Source organism: Kogia breviceps, chromosome 5, assembly GCF_026419965.1.
Source record: "Kogia breviceps isolate mKogBre1 chromosome 5, mKogBre1 haplotype 1, whole genome shotgun sequence".
Lineage (NCBI taxonomy): Eukaryota > Metazoa > Chordata > Mammalia > Artiodactyla > Physeteridae > Kogia > Kogia breviceps.
The window spans coordinates 36,915,310-36,935,142 of NC_081314.1; the positions used below are offsets into that span (position 1 = coordinate 36,915,310).

The 19,833-nt window shown below is 42.6% G+C and overlaps 1 protein-coding gene across 2 annotated transcripts in view; it reads left to right on the plus strand.

The window, feature by feature from the left end:
- The first annotated feature begins 13,648 nt into the window (after positions 1-13,648).
- LOC131757293 (ubiquitin-conjugating enzyme E2 E2) overlaps positions 13,649-19,833 on the plus strand; it is a 375,295-nt gene continuing 369,110 nt past the window's right edge. The window contains exons 1-2 of one of the 2 annotated variants that reach the window (XM_059064635.2): positions 13,649-13,821; positions 19,283-19,466. In XM_059064635.2, coding sequence (XP_058920618.1) covers positions 19,291-19,466 — 176 coding nt within the window. In that variant the 5' untranslated portion in view covers positions 13,649-13,821; positions 19,283-19,290. The remainder of the gene's footprint in view (positions 13,822-19,282; positions 19,467-19,833) is intronic. The other variant, XM_067033857.1, reaches the window with a different exon arrangement.

The window sequence follows — 19,833 nt, forward strand, 5'->3', positions numbered from 1 at the left end:
TGTTAGTTTCTGGTGTACTAAACAAAGTGATTCAGTTCCATAAATATATATACATATATAATATATATATTCTTTTTCAGATTCTTTTCCATATTCTTTTCCATTATAGGTTATTACAAGATATAGAATATAGTTCCCTGTGTTATACAGTAGGTCCTTGTTGTTTATCTCCTTTATATATAGTAGTATGTATCTGCTAATCCCAAATTCCTCTTTTATCCTTCCCCCTTCTTTTCACCTTTGGTAACCGTAAGTTTTTTGTCTATATCTGCAAGTCTATTTCTGTTTAGTTTTTCTTTTATTTATTATTATTATTTTTTCACAGTATGCGGGCCTCTCACTGTTGTGGCCTCTCCCATTGTGGAGCACAGACTCCAGACGCGCAGGGTCAGCGGCCATGGCTCACAGGCCCAGCTGCTCAGCGGCACGTGGGATCTTCCCAGACCGGGGCACGAACCAGTGTCCCCTGCATCAGCAGGTGGACTCTCAACCACTGCGCCACCAGGGAAGCCTAGTTTTTCTTTTTAAATCAACTTTTTTGAAGTATACTTTGATCGAATAAAATTCATCCATCTTGAGTGTGCAGTGAAAAGGGTTTTGACAATATACACCTGTGCAAATATCTCCACAATCAAGATATGTAACATTACTCATCACTCCCAAAATTTTCTTCCTGCTCATTTGCAGTTAATCTTACCCACACATGACCTCCCAGCTCCAGGCAACCACTGATCTGCTTTTGGTCATTATAGATAAATTTTACCTGCCTTAGAGTTTCATAGAAATGGACTCATGCCATGGATACTTTTTGTGTCTGACTTTTTTTCTCTCAGCAGAATGCTTTTGATATTCATTCATGTTATTGTGTGTAAGGATATACCACAGTTTTTTAATCCATTCTCCTATAGGGGGACAGTTGGGTTGTTTCCGCTTTGGAACTATTAGGAACAAAGCTGTTATCATTATTGTGCATGATTCTTTCTTGGGCATAGTTTCATTTTTCTTGGATAAAAACCTTGGAGTGGAGTTACTGTGTCATACGGTAAATTTGTATTTAACTTTACAAGGAGCTGCTGAACAGTTGTCCTACGTGATTGTATCACTGACATTCCCATCAGCAATGGTTGAGAGTTCTAGTTGTTCCACATCCTTGTATACACTTACTATTGTCAACCTTTTAAATTTTAGCCATTTGGATAGGTGTGTAGTGGTATCTCATGGTGATTTTATTTTGCATTTCTCTGCTGACTAATGATAATGAGCATTTTTCATGTGCTTTTTATTCCCATTCATATAGTTTCTTTTTAGAAGTACCTGCTAAAACCTTTTGCCCATTTAAAATAGGTTATTTGTCTTATTACACATACACACACACAGTCCTTTTGATACTGAACTCAAGGGATCAATTCTGATGGTAAGCATCAGACTGCGTGGTAAAGGATGGAGTCCTTTTGTATATGGGAGATGGAATTTTACCCTATATAAGCTGCAAAGTACTGGAACCTAGTATTAACCTTGCCCTTGCTATGTTTTAGAATAACACAGAGATCAGGAGGACAGGCTTAAGTCAAGCAGCCTGGATTCACACATGGGCTCCACCACTTACTAAGTGCATAACATTGGAAAAAGTGCCCAGTTAAACCGTAGCTCAGTTTTCTCTGCTGTAAAATGGGGCAATGCTTACCTCATAGTGTGCTGTGATATTTAAGTGAGGTCATTTAAAGTACTTTGAACTGTCCCAATACAGAGTGACCCCTCAATAAATGTTGGCTGTTATCACGATGAAGAATCTGAGTTTCATTCATTAAAGTGCTCACCCAACCACATTCTTTCCAGAATCTTTATCTATACAGCATCATAGCTGTCCTCCAGTCCTCAACTCTATTTCTACATCTGTTTTCTAGACAAGCAGTTTCTGGAACCTTATTTTCCTTTTGCCTGAAGGTGATTTGCAAAAGCATCTGTAGAGAAGGAAGTGGTGTGAAGGTAGCTTTTACCTGACTGGGTTTAAATTTTATATCAATTTATACCCATTTGTTCCTTGGAAGTCTGATTTTTTTTTTAGAATATTTCAACAAAGCCTTGACATAACTTAAAGTTCAAGAGAGGAAAGAGAAACTAGACTTATTCCAGCAGGAGGCTGGCAGTAACATTTGACAATTACATTCTTTTATTTCAGGGTAGAAAGTTAGTGGCCTTCAAGACAAACAGAGGAAGTGAAACTTTAACAGCTTTTGGCTTTGAACTTCAGGAAGCCCTAAACATTCCTGAAGGTACATATTAAATGAAGAAAAGAAAGAAAGAGAGAATTAAAATGTATTAGATTAAAAGAACAAAAGACAAAAACCACATGATCACCTCAACAGACACAGAAAAGTCATTTGAAAAACGGAAAACATCCAATATTCATTCATAATAAAAACTCTGAAACTAAGAATAGAAGAGAACTTCCTCAACCTGATAAGGGCATCTATAAAAAACCCACAGCTAACATTACACTTAATGCTAAAATACTGACTGTTTTCCTTCTCAGATCACAAACAAGGCAAGAATTTCTGCTTTGGGCAATTGTATTTAACCTTGCAGTTGAAGTTTCTCTAGCTCATGCAACTTAAAAAAAAAAATTCTTTTTAAATTAGGAGCATCCAGATTGGGAAAAAGAGAAGTAAAATTATCTTTATTCACAGATGGTATGATCCTATATGAGAATCCAAAGGAATACCCCCAAAGTTTACCAGAACTCATAAAGGACTTTAACAAGATTACAAGTGCAGTAAACAAAAGTTAATATCTCTATACGCTAGAAATGAACAATCAGAAACTGAAATTAAGAAAATAATTCCTTCACAGTAAGAGCAAAAAGAGTAAAATATTTAGGAACAAATTTAATAGAAGAAATGCAAGACTTGGACACTGAAAACTATAAAAAATCACTGAAAGGAATTAAAGAAGGACTAAATAAATGGAAAGACAGTTCACGTTCATGGATTGGAAGGCTAAATAGTGTCCTGTCTAGATTGCTCTTCTCCTCATACTGATCTGTAAATTCAGCATAATCCCTGTCAAAATTCCGCCAGAGAGGATGGAAAATTGAGTATCCCTATTAGCTTGGACAAGGGTACAGATGGAAGTCCACAGCCTGCTCTCTTCTCCCTCCATGAACTGCCTCTGTCTTACACCATGAGGGGCTTTGCACGTGCACACGTGTGTGTGTGTGTGCATGTCCCAGCCCATGGGTATAACTTCCAACTTCTTCTCCCCTCACCCCATCACAACTAGCTTCCCTTTGGCCACACCTTCAACCTCGGGCTGTGCACACAAAAACAATGTCCTCTTTTAGGAGCACAGATCCAGGGCAGAGGAACAAAGAGTTGCTGGGAAAAAGCTCTCTCCAAGCCATTTGGATGGGGAATCGCACAGCTCTGTTTCCTAGAGACACGGTCCATAAGAAGAAATGTGGGCTCCAAATGGGCACATCCCTTTGGCCTCACTGACGCGTCTGAAGGGAGCCAGAGGTGTCCTCTAAAGCAATGCTTCTCAAACTTTAATATGCACACAAATCACCATGGATCTTGTTAAAATGTAGGTTTAGTAGGTCTATGGTAAGGCATGATGGTCTGCCTTTCTCATGAGCTTCCAGGTGATGGATGCTCTGCTGCTGGTCTGTGGACCACACTTTGAGTAGCAAGGCTGGGTGTGCAGCAGTGGCCCAGATAGGAGCCAACTGAGCTGACTCTAAGGGTAGAACTCATCATGTGATAATAGTGACAGCTAGAGGAGTGAGAGGTTGTCTAGTCCCATCAAGCCTTCATCACCTACAGCTGGGCATGCTGGTGATGGCTGACAGGGAGCCAATGGACAGTGCTTGCCGTACTGGTTCTTGAGAAGTTGATCATCTACCAGGCAAGTCAGATACAAATAAATAATTGCAGGACATTGTATAATGGGGAACAGCAGATGAATCTATAGGCACATCGGTGACACAGTAGATGTGAGTAAGGTCTGAGCAGAGCCGTGAGGGATGCACTGGGCTTCACAGAGAACAAAGAGGAAAAGGTGATTCAACACAAAGGGAATGATATATCTGAGGTAGGTTGTATATTCCAAAGAAAGCTGCAGCAATATCTCTAGTCTCATAAAACCTTCTAGAAATTTCCACTCCCCTATCAAGAGGTGATGTTTTGTTCCCTTCTCCTTGAACGTGGGTGGATTTATGATGGCTTCCCCGAATGCAACGTGGAGAAATGACACTCTGTGACTTACAAGGTTAGATTAGAAACGAGTGTGTAGTTTTTGTCAGGTTTTCTTGGGTTGCTTGTTTTTGGAAACAAGCCACCATGCTGTGAGGGAGCCAAGAAGCCCATGGAGTCTCGGTAGGGAGGAACTGAGGTCCCCACACAGGGGTCTTGTTGATCTCCGAGCCAAGAGCAACTTGCCAGCTATGTGAATGACCCATCAGGAAAGCAGGCCTTCCAGCCTTTAGTCAAACTGCTCCAGGTGACACCGCATGGAGCAGAGATAAGCCATCCCACCAAGCTCTGGCCAAATTTCAGATCCGCGAGCAAAAGAAATGATTGTTGTTGCTTACCAACTTTTGGAGTGGTTTATTTCACAGCAATACATTTTAGGAACATGTAAAGGTAAAGAAGTGTGTTTTAAAACATGACCCAAATAAGGGCATGTTTATATATAACTTAGCTATTAGAAATAAAAACATAAAAATATAGGAGATGTTGGGAACGTTGAATTTGTGATGTGGAGGGGAAAAAGTTTCATCAACAAAGCGCTAGTAGTGTGAGTGTAATGCAGTTGTACTGTGTAGTCAACCACGCTTGGATTAGTTATTCATGGCTCTGCCAGAACATGTTCTAGATGTAAATATAAATGTATTTATCCAACAAATTTTTCTTTCTAGAAAAAAAACAAATTGTTGTTGAAAATAATAATGATCTGCAATTGTGTATGCTCTGGAGATGAAGCCCAGGTTGACAATTTCAAAAGAAATCAAGTTATAGTTTTTACTACCAAAATGGAAACATGATATAATTTCAAAAACAAATAAAAAACCCCACCTGAAATTTTCTATGAGGGATACGTCCCCACATTCTTGGGATAGAAGTACACAACCTTGACTTGCCAACAGTCCCTTTATTTTTCCTCCTAAATACACATTTCTTTCTTTTTTTTTTTTTTTTTTTTTTTTCGGTACGTGGGCCTCTCACTGCTGTGGCCTCCCCCCGCTGCAGAGCACAGGCTCCGGACACGCAGGCTCAGTGGCCATGGCTCACGGGCCCAGCCGCTCCGCGGCATGTGGGATCCTCCCAGACCGGGGCACGAAACTGTGTCCCCTGCATTGGTAGGTGGACTCTCAACCACTGTGCCACCAGGGAAGCCCCACATTTCTTTTTTAAAAAAATATTTTATTTATTAAATTTTTTTTTTATTGGAGTATAGTTGATTTACAAAGTTGTGTTAGTTTCTGCGGTACAGTGAAGTGAATTAGTTATACATATACATCTATCCACTTTTTAAGATTTTTTTCCCATATAAGTTATTACAGAGTATTGAGTAGAGTTCTCTGTGCTCTACGGTAGGTTCTTATTAGTTATCTATTTTATATATAGTAGTATGTATATGTCAATCCCAATCTCCCCTAAATACACATTTCTAAGAGAACCAACCAAGAGCTTCTGAAAGAGGTAAAATTTATCACTATTCTTTAAGGCTGACAACCTTATTTTCTATAGCCCTGAGGAGTGGTGGGTGCATGATGATTGGAGAGAGAAAGATTTAGAATGTATTGAACTGATATGCCAACGTTGTTTTCTGGGCTGTGGGTCTCCCCACAATTTTTTAAAAAAATTCTTTTGACCCTACTCTAGTGTTTAGTTGAAAAAGCAATATCCTCAAGCATCATAAGAATTTACATTACATGTAGGAGTTTGGAATCAGAGATTCCTGGGATGGAAATAGCAGATGACAAATATCTTCCTTCCGCTCTCAGCTAAGCTGACTACTCCTCCTGGAGTGCTGGGCTCAGTTCCTGACCACATGTTTTTATAGAAACATAGGCAATTTAGAGTGTGTTCGGAAGAGAGTGACTTAAATGGTCCAGGAACACAAACCTGTGTCCCAGGATGAACAAATGGAGAAAAGGTGGATGTTTCCTTGAGGAGAAGACAACTCATGGGGCATGTTAGCCAGTTCTAAATAATGAAAGAGCTTTCTTGCAGAAGAGCTGTTAACATAACTCTATAGTCCCAACGGCATAATGAGAAAGGGATTGGGAAGCAACTGAGGGGTGAAGAGAGTCAAAACTGTCCAAGGATGGGATTGGCTATCAGGGGAGGTAGGAGGTCCCATCCTTGGAGACATTCAAGCAAATTATTTTGAAAGAATTCTAAATAAGGTAGTGGTTGGATTAGGCATCCTGCAAAATCATTTCCACCACTGAAACCAAGCAGGACCCTGTGGGGCTCCTGGGCACAAAAGCCTCTCTGTCCCCCATTTCTTGTTTGTAGGGAACAGACTCTAACCTCCATGACCTTCCCTGAGTCCCAAAGGGCAAATTCAAACAGTTGCTAATCAGTTAGGGGAGGGGATGCAGAGACAAGGGAGAAAGAGTCAAGAAGGACAGAGAGGACCAAGATGGAAGCCCTAATGTCTTTTATAATCTTAGAGTATGTTTGATTTACAATGTTGTGTTAGTTTCGGGTGTACAGCAAAGTGAATCAGTTACACATATACATGTGTCTATTCTTTTTCAGATTCTTTTCCCATAGAGGTTATTACAGAGTACTGAGTAGATTTCCCTGTGCTATACAGTAGGTCTTGGTTGATTATCTATTTTATATATAGTAGTGTGTGTATGTTAATCCCAAACTCCTAATTTATCCCTTCCCCTCACCTTTTTAAGTGAACTTAAAATTTTTCAGTATATTTATACTACGAAATAGTGGGACTTAAAGAAGTACTCGTGTAATCTAGCAGTTTCAATGTGATTGGTCATCTTCCATAAGATTTCACTGCTGAAATTCTAGTCGATATATCAGGAAAAAAATATATTCAGTGGCTTGCTGATAGTATTGGCAAAGCAATTTTTATTACTCATTCAATGCTAATTACAAATTTTGAGAGTCCAATTAAGAATAAATTGTATATGTACTTTACATATAAAGATATTTATGCACACACCTGTTTGAACTTGTGGGTTAAGACGCAGCATGTTTTGAGCTTCCCTGGAAAAGCTATAGATGGTGGAGAGAGTGGATGTCTGCCCTTCACTTTGAAAAAAGCAGGGAGAACTCTATTTATCTCTTCCAACGGAACCTTCCTTACAAGTGCATAACTCCTTAGTGTTGGAACATGTCAGAGGGGGAAAAGAAGCCAACTTTTTGAATTCTTATATATTCTTCAGAGAGTCCTTCACTGGCCCCCTTTCTCTTACCTTTAAAAGGGAGAGAAATGAAAAGAATTAATGAGAAAGGTAGTACTCTACTCTCTGTGTCTTTAAACCACCAAAGAACTTGGGCGTTTGTTCCGATTTGCTGAGGCCAGTCTAAGGAGAGTTGAGCACAGCATGGGATTGAACAAGTCAACTATTAAGCAAATGCAAATGGAAGAATTGGGGGCGAGATATCAGCTATGATCAAAGGAACAGAGTTTATAACCTAGGTGGAGATGGTCAGCAATAGAATGAGTGAAGGGGGCCATGCAAGTTAGCAAGTCCAAGGCAGACGGACAAATAGAAGTCTAGTGTCAAATGATATTCACGAATGTGGAGTTCTGATGACCAAGAGGCAAGGGGAGTACACATCTATGGAGATGCAAGGTTTGAGTCACTCTTCAAGCAAGAACTTGCTTATCTGATGTGGGCAGTTCAGCTAGCTGACAGCTTACGGCTGTGCCTTCAGGACCCATGTTACCTTTTGAACCGAGGACATGCTCTTCCTGGGCAGTCTCTGCAAAGGACTAAGCGTGATGGAAGCACTAGGACCTGGTAATATCTGCCAAAGGTGGGACTGCTTTACGGACGATCTTTGCACTGGAGCTTTTTGTTAGGCTAGGTGAGACTTCCTCAGAGTCAGTCCAAGGCTCTCCCTACCCCAAACCTCCTTCCTTCCCCTCTCCTTTGGCAGGTGTCCACCCTGCATTGTAGCCTGAAGGATTTCCCTGCCTATTTCTGCTCCCTTTTCCCGTTTTTTTTCATAGATAAATAAATTTCTTGCACTTCTAACTTCATCCTGCGATCTGCTTCCTTGAAAACTCAACTGATACAGGGGATTGGATGGGTGGTGGTGCCATTGTTCTAGGACACAGCCTGAACAGAGCCAGGCTGGTAAGATAAATCATCAACTGGGGGCCTTGGCTTTTCTGATGATGGTAACTTTTTGTTTGACCCTGGTTTGAATATTAATCCCAGAGAGCCCAAAGACATAGTTTACCTATGGGGTCCTCATAGTAAGCCCTGGTCGATAGAAAAATAGAATAGACAGCAAGTGAAAGAGAGCAGAAGAATCTTTATTCTTCTCCATTCATAAAAATTGTGCCCTCCTGTGAATATACTGAAAACCATGGAATTATGCATTTTAAATTGGTGACATGTATACTCAGTGAATTATATCTTAATAAAGCTGTTATTAAAAAATTGTGCACTTCCAAACATAGAAGTAGTACTAAGGTTACTGCATAGGGACAAAAGCAATAAGATAAAGAGAGCAAATAGCATCTTCTTCATTTTGGTCACATATAAGGAGATTTCATAATTTTTCTTAATGGAATCTGCAGAGAGGGCCAGAGGGTTCATAAAGCTCTGGAAAATATTCGTTAATATACTTCTGAACTTCTAAAACATAGTAAAGAGCTCATGTATTCTTTGCAATGATTGTTGAAATAAAAAACATAGCACACTAAGAAACCTACCTCCCAAAGTTCCATAATTTGAGGAAATGGCAGGTGAATAGCAGGTATATTCCTTGATTTGACCAGCCCTTATGGGGTGCCTACTCTTTATCCTAAAGTGTAGACACAGAGATAAATAAGCCTGATCTCTGCCTTTGAGTTGCTCACAGCAAAGTAGGGGCTTTTAAACAGTGTAGGATATTGGGAGGCACACTGCTGTGGCTGATGGGGAGAATGTTTGCAAGAAAAAGTAGCAGGCCCAAGTGAGTCTCAACTACCTATTGATGTACAGTAAATTACCCTCAAAACTTAGTGCCTGGAACTGTTGATTATCTCAAGGTTCAAGAGTGGCTTAGCTGGGTGTTTCCAGCTCAGGGTCTTTCATGAGGTTGCACAGCAGGTGTCCAGTGGGGTGGCATCATCTGAAGGCTCAGCTAAGGTGGAAGGACTCGAGGTCACTCATGTGGGTATCAGGACGAGACCTCAGTTTGTAGCCAGATGGGTGTCTCCATAGGGCCAGTCACAATATGGCAGCCAGCTTCTCCCAAAGTGAGTGACGAGAGAGAGAGAGAGACAGAGGGACAGAGAGGACCAAGATGGAAGCCCTAATGTCTTTTATAATCTCAGTAGTGATGTACTATCCCATCTCAGTGTAATACCAACCAACCCTAGTAGGATGTGGGAAGTGACTACACCAGGGTGTGAATACCAGGAGGCAGGCATCATTGGGGACATCTTTGAGATTGACTACCATTCTTGGACAGGGGCTGGGGTGGGAGGAACAGCCAGACTTCTGTGTTTGCATCTTCATTTATGTGAATGGTGCCATCTGATGTTTTGCAGTGTGCAACATACACAACTGTACATGGTGGCCCAAGTGGGAAAGTCAGGGGGATTTGTCCTCAACCCCTCGATTCTCTGTTAAGAATTAAGTCATTTATTCATTTATGCAACAAGCATTTGTTAAACACCTGGTGCATGCCTCTGTGTTGGTGCTATACTAGGTAGTGGGGTCTTTGGGTTTCAGCTCTAATGGGGCTTCAATTTTCCCACAGGGTTCTTAAATATCCAAGACATTCAGAGGGACCACAGGGTGCCTATAGCTCCTTTCAAACAAGGCTGTAAGCAAAAGATTATTGTCTTTTATCCCATTCTCTCAGGGTCCATTATTAGTTTGGTAAACAGACTAATAATGATACTTTGATATTTCCTCCGAGAGGTACAATCCAAATGTTTAACAACCCCTGATCACTGGGTGTCTAATGAGAATAGAAGTTGCGTAAACAAAGAGCAGCTCTACCAAGATGATGTGTTTTGCTGAAATCCAGCCCAGTTATCCACAGAGAGGTCTTTTTCATCACCCTTCTAGTCAAACTAGAAAACTAATGGTGACTCTAGCTACTCAAAAAGCTGACAGTAACAAAAGTTATAAGAAGAGACCTACAAAAACATTCCCATTTGCCAATTCTAGGGGGTAAAATGTAGGCTCTATATTAAAGCCTAGAAATAAGAAGTGTAGGAGAGGAGGGAGTGAGTTCATGGTGATGCATTGATGGACCAGAGCAGAAAATCGAAGGAAGGTGAGCTATTTGTTTTGGAGACCCAGTTTAAGTCTCAGGGCAGAGGAAATGAGAAAATCAAGTAAAATCTATTTTTTTTTAAACACTGGACTCATGCTGAAGTGTCCTGACGTTCACAGACTCTAGAGCCAAACTGCTGATTCCGAATCCCAGATGTGCTGTGTGATTGTGGGCAAGTGATTTCATTCCCCTGCTCTTCAGTGTTCTCATCTGTCCGGTGGGAGTGACTGAATGAAACCAACCTTATGGGGTGTTTGTGAACTAGTATATGTAAAGTGCTAGCATTTTGCCTGGTACAAATTAAGAACACACTAAATGCTAATGTTATTATTGAAGAAATTAGAATAATGTCCATCATGCCAGCAACTGAAAGAGGGCAATTTCATTCACTCAACTAGTATTTATTGAAAGAATATATAGCAATGAACCCTGGCCAACAAAATCGTTCTTCCCAAAGTACTTATATGGAGAGGGGTGAGGGACAGAGGAGCAGAGGAGAAGGGGAGGACTAAAATAAATAAGTAAAAATATGTTATTTCAGATTTCTTATGATGCTCATGAAGAAAAATAAAGCAGAGAAGGGAGATAGGAGGCGCTGGGGGAGGGAAGCATGTTACAGAGATAGGAAGCTGTTGGTTGAGAAATGTTTGGTGCGTTCCATACTAGCAAGGAGACCAGTGCAGCTGGAGGGAGAAAAGAGGGGGAAGAAGTCATACAACGTGAGGTCAGAGGGTTCGTGCCTGGGCTGGCAGTCAAATCCTGTAGTGGCATGTAGCCATTGTAAGGTCTCTGGCTGTGGTTCTAGGATAAGAAGCCACCTGAGGTTTTTGAAAAGAGGAGAGACCTATTCTAACCTATGTTGTAAAGGATCACATATTCAACCTATGTTGTGTGTAGGATGAGGGCTGGGGTGTGTGGGGAAGTGGATAGGGGAATTAGAAAGATCAGGTAAGAGGCTGTTACTGAGAGATGATGGTGGCTTGGGCCAGGGAATTAGCTGTGGGGAGGGAGATGGGAAGAAATGGATACTTTCAGGATATATTTTCGAACGCAGAGTTAACAGAATTTGCTGAGGAACTGGATGTAGTGGGTAAAACAAAGAGTCAATGATAGAAAAGCTCTGAGAGGGCTTCCCTGGTGGCGCAGTGGTTGAGAATCCGCCTGCCGATGCAGGAGACACGGGTTCGTGCCCTGGTCCGGGAAGATCCCACATGCCGTGGAGCAACTAAGCCCGTGAGCCATGGCCGCTAGGCCTGCGCGTCCGGAGCCTGTGCTCTGCAACGGGAGAGGCCACAACAGTGAGAGGCCCGCATACTGCAAAAAAAAAAAAAAAAAAAAAGAAAAGCTCTGAGAGGAGATGTCATATCCCAACCACCTACACAGTGCCTGGTACTCGACAAATATTCCTTGAATCAGTGAAAAGCGTAACTGTGATTTGTATTATGATGCCCTTCTTAAACTCAGTAAATAGTATATAGCAGTTAAAACATCTACAGATAAATGAAGTCCTGTAGCAACTACAGTTTCAGCATTTGAGCAGTGAAGCCTTCTCCAATCCTTTCATAAAGTTAGAAGTTGCCATCTCTGCATCCCTGGCCCCCAGCTGCCAATGACCAGGACTGAAAAAGGCAACCTGGATAACTTTCTGTAATAGAAGAGTACTTCATTACAAAATAGTCATTGTGAACAAACAGAAACCAACAGAATATACACCTAAGAGTATACAAAAGAGTAGTTTATTTGGAGAAAAGCACAGAGACCTAGGAAATGGGGATTCTGTCATCTATCCTCACCAGACAGTTGCAAAACATACTGAAACACAGTCAATACAATGAGAATATTAATACACACGGATTTCATGAGGTAAAATAAGTTATGCAGACATTTAAGGCAGTCTATGAAATACTTTAATTTGGTCATATTCTAAGTATTAAAGAAATACGATGCATTTTATGTCATCTTTGCCTACTAATATATTGCACCATGTGTGAGAGAGAGAGGTGGTTGTATAAATCAACGATAAGCCCAGGATATGGTAATTTCTAACCCTCCCGTATATACTTTAGAGCTTAAGGGTAACAGGGCCTGTTGATGTCCTTAACTGATACATAGAACACACCCACGTTTTGCTCAGTGGTGATTCATGAAGCCTAAAAGCAATTTTCAGGAATGTTATAAAGTAATAGTCAATTCTTGAAGAAGGCATTTGATAAAAGATATTCAGTTCTAGACATATGTACAGATCTCGACTTTCTCCTGTCCTCTGGGGTCTCATGGCTGCTTGAGTTGTGGAGGTGGGGGAAATTTTGTGGAAGCCGAGTTTGCATAGTAGACATAGGTTTTTCTTTTTTAATGGTTATCTGGGGTGAAGATGATAGGGGGAGCTAATGTTTCCTCCGGTCGCCCACAGCACTGCTCCTGTTCTCATACCCTTCAAGTGGACCTTAAGGCAGGCAGCATCCCACTCGCTCTGGGAGAGCTGCTCCCCACCCCGGATCTCTCTCCCCAGTATCCCAGGGATGAATGGTTGGGAGCTCTTGGCTCCCACATTCTGGGCCCCGAAGGCAGAAGGACCCTCGTGCTGCAATGTCGGGTTTAGAGGCTGGCTTAGCCTGGGCGAACTTTCCAGGCCATCGCGAAGTTTTCCATCCTGGGTGCACGTGGACACCACGCGTCCGAGTTGCGGTTAGTGTGTCAACAGGGTCAGTCCAGTAGCCACTTCGAGAAAGCTTCGAGGCCAGTGTGAAGCCAGGGCCGCGGTGGCTGGGGGTAACACGCCGCCCCTGCTTCGCCTTAGGGCAACTCCCCCCTCCCCCCCCCACCCCCCGCCAGTGTTTGCCTTTAATGCGCGTGCCCGTCAAGGTCCCCGCGTCCCCTCCCTCTGGCCCGCCCGGCAGCCTCTGTCCACCCCCACCACCCCGCTCCTGGTCCCGGCCGCTCCTTCTCCATGGGACGCCCCTCGCCCACCCTCGCCGCTGCCCGCTCCCGGGACCCGGCTGTCACTTCACTTTTCCGCGCCGCCTTCCAGCCTTCTCGCTCGGCCGCGGGGCCCCGCCGTGCGCGCGGCCGCGCGCCCGCGGAGGAGGGGCGGAGCGGGGAGGGGGCAGGGAGGCGCGCGGCGCGGCGGGCCGACGTGGGACTCGCGCTCTCGCGGTCTCTCCCGGGCGGGCGCGCGGGCACGCGCAGTCGCGGGCGCGCGCGCGGACGGCCGGGCGGCGGCGGCTCACGGAGGTGGTGGCTCCACTTTCCAGGACTCAGGGGCAGCCACAGCGATAGCCGCGGGCAGCAACCTCGGGAGCCGGAGCTGGAACGGCCGGGGGCGGCGGCGGCGGCGCCGGGGGTGAGTCCGGGCGGGCACGGGCGCGGCGGGGACAGGCGTGGCCGGGAGGTCCGGTGCGCGGTGCGCGGGTCCGGGTTCGGTGACCGGACGGTCCGCGGGGACATCCCGTCACCGGGGCCTCCTCCACGCCCCTTTCCCCCGCGCCTCCGCAGACTCCTCTCCCCGGGCTGGGGCTCGAGCCCGCGACCTGCGCGGACGCCCCTCCCTCAGGTACCCGCTGGGCCCCCGCCCCGACCCCCCGCTCCCCTCGGCGCCGCTCGCGCCCCGGTTCCCTCCCCGCGCCCCTCGTACCCCCGTCCCCGCACCCCCTCCCGCGAGCCTCCTGCCCCGGTTTCTCGCCCTTTCCACCCCTCCCCCTCCTCCCCATCCACCCCTCCTCCTGCCTCTTCCCTCCCTGCCCATCCTCTACCCCCTTCCGTTCTCGGTTCCCCATCCCTCTCCAGCCGCATCCTGGAACTAAGTCTTTGCAAAAGTACAGGATAAATGTCACGGTGGAAAGTGCCCGGCTCGGTCTTCTGCTATTTTCACTAATTGCATAATTGCAGCACATGGTGTCTCTCCGGGCGAGTGCAGGGTCTGCGCCCCCCCCAGCCGCCACCCCCGGGGCCCGCCTGGAGACCCGGTGGGGTGTGTTTGTGTTTCCACTGGTGTGGAGTGTGTGTTGTCCTGGTCTTTTGTGAAGCGCAGCGCTTGTCACAGTTTGGAGCCCAAGCCCATTTTTCTCCAACCTCTTCTCTGCAGCTCCCACTGGCCTGGTTCGAAACTGGATTCTCCCCCCGCCCTCCCCACTTCTCCCCCCCTCCCTCTCTCTTCTCTCTTAGTGTTTTGATCCTTTTGCCCTTTACCATTTCTAATGAAGATAAAGCGTAGCTTCTTGTGTTTTTTTTCCCACGACCGACCAGAAATGTCCAATCCATCTTCCCTTAAGGAAATTAAGGCCGCTTTAGAAAGACCTCATCCTGTGCTCGGTGGCTGTTAGACCTATTTGCATGTCTTCGAGATTCATCGTTTTGCCTTGTGTGTTCTTGACCGTCTACTCAAATATTTCTATTTAAGAGTACAAAAGGAAATGCTAGGGTTTACCTTAAGAGTATCTTGCCTTTCAGAAAGATTTTAAGTTCTTTTTAGTTTTTTTTTTTGTTGTTGTTTTAAAATCCCTGATTCCTAAATATGTGTGTTTCTGAATAGGTGATAATTCAGTCTGGACCTTGGGAATCTAAATATTTGTGTTTACTCAGTTTGGATGCTCCTTGGCTGTTTAGAGTTTTGTATGTGGGCTGATGCCAATGACGGAGGGTTTTCATGTAATGTCATACCCCATTATAGAAAGGTGCTCCCCTCCAGGACACAGCACCTCTTCCTCAAAACTTGGGTGTTCCACGATTATTTCGTGCATAAATATTTTTGCAGGTAAGTGCAAAGCAAAGCTGGCTATTGCTAGATTTTCTGCATATGATATAAATTATTTTACATTTTAGAAAAGTTTGGAAACGTGAATGGGAAGACAAATAGCAAGAAATCAGATGACAGAATTATGCGTTTTCCTGTTGTAAAAGCTCAAAGGAACACTTGCTTTTGCAGTTTTATACCGTGAGGTACACTTATAAGGCTTATCTGGACAGTAATCCGGATTTATGGAGTGACTGTGGTTGTTTTTATGTTATCAGTAATATTTATAGCCAAATTATTTCATTTTTATGGAACATGTGAGTTTCATTTTGGATGTTGCTAATTTCCAATACTGTAATTTACAATATGGAGTACATAGCTAATTCAGTTTTAGGTAATTTGTGTGTTGAAGAAAGAAGGATATCTAAACTCTTAATATAACCTGTATTTGAGGAAAGTTATGTTTAGAAGCCAAGTTTTACTTTGGGTACAAAGCAAAAATATAAATTTAAGTATCTTAATATCTTTGAAACTATCATGGAAGAGTAGCTCTGTGTTTATAACGGTGGGATTCAAGTTTATCTTCACTCTAGATAATTGGATCAAATTAGCTATTTAGGAATTAATGTTAAAGGATGATTTTAAAGTGCTGATTTAGAAGATAACATTTAGAGAGTTTTAATTCAGGAAGTTTCATTCATTTGTACTTTAGAGAGACAAAACACCAATCTTCTAACTAATTAAAATGCTTATAGACAGTTTTTTCTTCATAAAGACTAGTTGTCACTTAATTTTTCCCCATACTTTTTCTGTAAGCAGACATTCAAAAACCAACAGCCACAGAATTTCCCCTTACTCTTGATATTTGAAAAAGATATGAAAACTTTGTTTCTACAAGTTTCTATAGTGGTTATTCGTGGCCTTGAGCGAATTTATCATATGTAGGTTAAGATTTGGACAAAATAAGGTATCTTAGGTCAAAAGTGGAAATAATCTTTTTTCCTTATTGTGAAACTGTAGAAATTATACATCTATTTGGGTATTTTAATAGTTCTCTAGTGAGACTAATTTTAGTCTTCTGATATTCTGGAGCAGTTTCTGAAATTTGGGTTTCAGATTATGGCTCATATTATCATTGAGTAGTCTTTTAAGTAATTATATATACTTGTGGCATTATTAGATATTATGTAGTTACACATAAATAAAAATATTAAGATGAATGTGTAGCTTTATAGCTAATGTAATATACAATTGAAGTTCTAGGCATAGTTTATTAAACTGAAGCTGGAGTTTCAGTAAAAAAGAATTTTATTTAGGTTTCCATATGTTTGTCATATAATGGATTGCTTCTGGTTTAAGACGTATAAAATGATTTCTCACTCATTTCACAAATCTCAAAATATTGCCAGCAGCATTTTGCTGTATCTGAGGGCCTTTCTCTGAGAATTATTCTCTTTCTTACTCCCATGCACATCTGCTCTATCTAACATGCTCTTATATACACACTTACAAGGTTTTAAACTTCTGATATATTTTTTTTTACTGAAAAAAGTAAGCTGAAAAAAAATCATTGTTAAATCCAAGGGTGAGATTGGTACGCAGGCCTCTCACTGTTGTGGCCTCTCCCGTTGCGGAGCACAGGCTCCGGACGCGCAGGCTCAGCGGCCAGGTCTCAAGGGCCCAGCCGCTCCGCGGCATGTGGGATCCTCCCGGACCGGGGCACGAACCTGCGTCCCCTGCATTGGCAGGCAGACTCTCAACCAATGCGCCACCAGGGAAGCCCCCAAGGGTGAGAATTTAAGTGAAATAGCAATGAAAGGAAAAAAAAAACAAGAAATACATTAGGACTGTTAGAGCTAGATGTGAAACATACTGATATAAAATTTCAGGATTCTATTAAGTGACTTTAGTGCTCATAAAAGATGTCACAGCAGTGGAGACTCATGCTCTCCATTTACAGGGTAGAGAGAAAAGCAGTCAGGGTTCCCTGTGTGTTTCAGGATTCTATTAAGTGACTTCAGTGCTCATAAAAGATGTCACGGCTGTGGAGACTCATGCTCTCCATTTACAGGGTAGAGAGAAAAGCAGTCAGGGTTCCCTGTGTGTTTCAGAGCTGCATGGAGGAGGGGGCTGTTGAGGGTGAGAGGGTGGTGGTGCTGTGTTTGGGTGTTGTCTTATTGAAGATGTTTAGGAGTTTCTGTTGACTCTTCACCCCCTGTACTTCCTGATTCCTCCGTTCTCTTGCAGTGCTTTTTGGTTTGTGTTACCATACAAATTTCAGCCACTTAAAGATCTGTATTAGGAAATCACTTTGATTTAGAGCAAGCTACAAGTTAAATCTTTGGTGATGATGAATTTTAATCATTGTCAGCTAGCTATACATTTGGGCCGATTATAGTAATAAAAAACAGTGCTTTATTTGAGGTGTCTCTCTTTTACATATTGATTCTTATTCTCAATCTCAAATACAGTTTTATTTCAAGTCCTGATTGGATTGAGAGTAACATAGTATCTTTTTCAAAAGGAATTTGTCCCATTTATCTGTGATTCTTAAAGGTATATTTTGTGTTGTTAATGTCACTTCTTAAAGGTAGTTTTGCATTTTAAAGAAGAGGTACCTCAGAAGGCAGCTGCACTGTCTCAATTGGTTATGAGGTGACAGTAACATCGTGAGAGTCTGGGTGTGGGTTTTGTCAGTTTGGTTTTGGATTTGTCAGTAAACTCTAAGCTAGCTGGGTCACTAGGGATGTATTCATGGTACTCAAAGTCAGAAATTGATTATGATAGAATGACAGTTGTGAAGAGAGGACTGGCACTTTTTTTGTGTTGTCTAGGTTATAACAACTTACAATACCTGTGTACCAAGGTATTGAGGAAATTGACTTGGTGATCGGAGTTGCTTGTGGAGCATGAACTCAGGGCAAAGGGAATTTGAAAGCCTTGAGGGATATTTCATCCAGACTGGGCTGGGGGAGGGGGGGAAGAATCCTTCAGTGTCTCCATAACAGCCTTCATCTCCTGTGAGATGTGGTTGCTTGCTATATTGTCGGATCGGTGCTGGCACTGTGACACGGCTTAGCTTTTATCTAGAGTCATGGAGGCCTCTGTGTTCTTCTGTTATCACAAAGGTTACTTCAAACAATTGACTGGTTCAGAGGATTTTAACCTTAGCCCAGCCCAGAGGATGTATTCATGTGATATTGATGCGAAAGTGTGCCCCATTCCTCTGTTCTTGCAGCTGTTTTTACTGACCTCTGTTGCAGCACTTAGCAAGTTGGCTTACCCACTGGATCAGATTTCTCATGCTTGTGGGACCAAAGGGCCTAGCACAGTGCCTGGTGGGCAGTAGGCCCTCAGGTTTTTTGGTAACAGATTTATTGCCATGTAATTCACATACTGTAAAATTCACTCTTTGAAAATGTGTAACTCAGTGGTTTTTAGAATATTTAGAATTGTACAACAGCACCATTATCTAATTTAAGAACATTTCATCACCCCAAAGGGAAACTTTGCACCTATTAGCAGCCCTTTCCCATTCTTCCCTCACTCCCAGCCCCTGGCAGTAGCTTATTGACTTTTTTGTCTCTGTGGATTTACCTATTCTGGACGTTTCATATACATGGAATCATGCAGTTTGTGGTCCTTTGTGACTGGCTTCTTTCACTTAGCATAATGTTTTCAAAGTTCATCCATGTTGTAGCTTGTAGATACTATACTTCATTCCTTAATGTGGCTGAGTAATAGTCCATTGTTTGGATATACCGCACTTGGTTTATCTGTTCATCAGTTAGTGGACATTTGAGTTGTTTCCTCTTTTTGGTTCTGTGAATAATGTTGCTATGAGCATTTTGTGTATATATTTTGTATCTTTTCATTTCTCTTCTCAGTACACTTGGAATGGATGAAAGAAAAGTTTTGGCAACTCTCAAAGCTGATTTGTAAAGTGACCAAGTCATTCATTTTATAGTGAGCTTTCCTTGGTTCCTCTAAGATTCACTGTCTCTCTCTTCTTGAGGTACCTTACTGCAGTCCTCCCACAACTGAATAAATGATTTTTAACTCTCTAATCCAGGATCTAAAATGTCCACTGAGGCACAAAGAGTTGATGACAGTCCAAGCACTAGTGGAGGAAGTTCTGATGGAGACCAACGTGAAAGTGTCCAGCAAGAGCCAGAAAGAGAACAAGTTCAGCCCAAGAAAAAGGAGGGAAAAATATCCAGCAAAACAGCTGCTAAATTGTCAACTAGTGCTAAAAGGTACCTTAATTATTGTAACCTCTTTGGTTTTAGTATCAATTTATCATCTTAAGTTCTTTCTCTTGCATTTAGTCATTTATCTGGGATGTGGACCATGAAGTTTATGGACTTTTCTTTCTTCTTCAAGATTACTTCTTTTTCATGGTTTTAACTGTATGCAATATGAACTTTTTGGTATTTAAAGTCAGTTAAACAGCGTGGCAAATTTATAAAGTACATATCCATAGCGTGTGTGTGTGTGTGTGCGTGTGTGTGTGCACGTGTGTGTTTATGTATTGTTAGGTGAATATGTATAGGAAAATGCATGTAAAAGTGTGATGATTTGATTTATGGTTCCTTGACCATTAATATTTTATTCTGTTCAGTA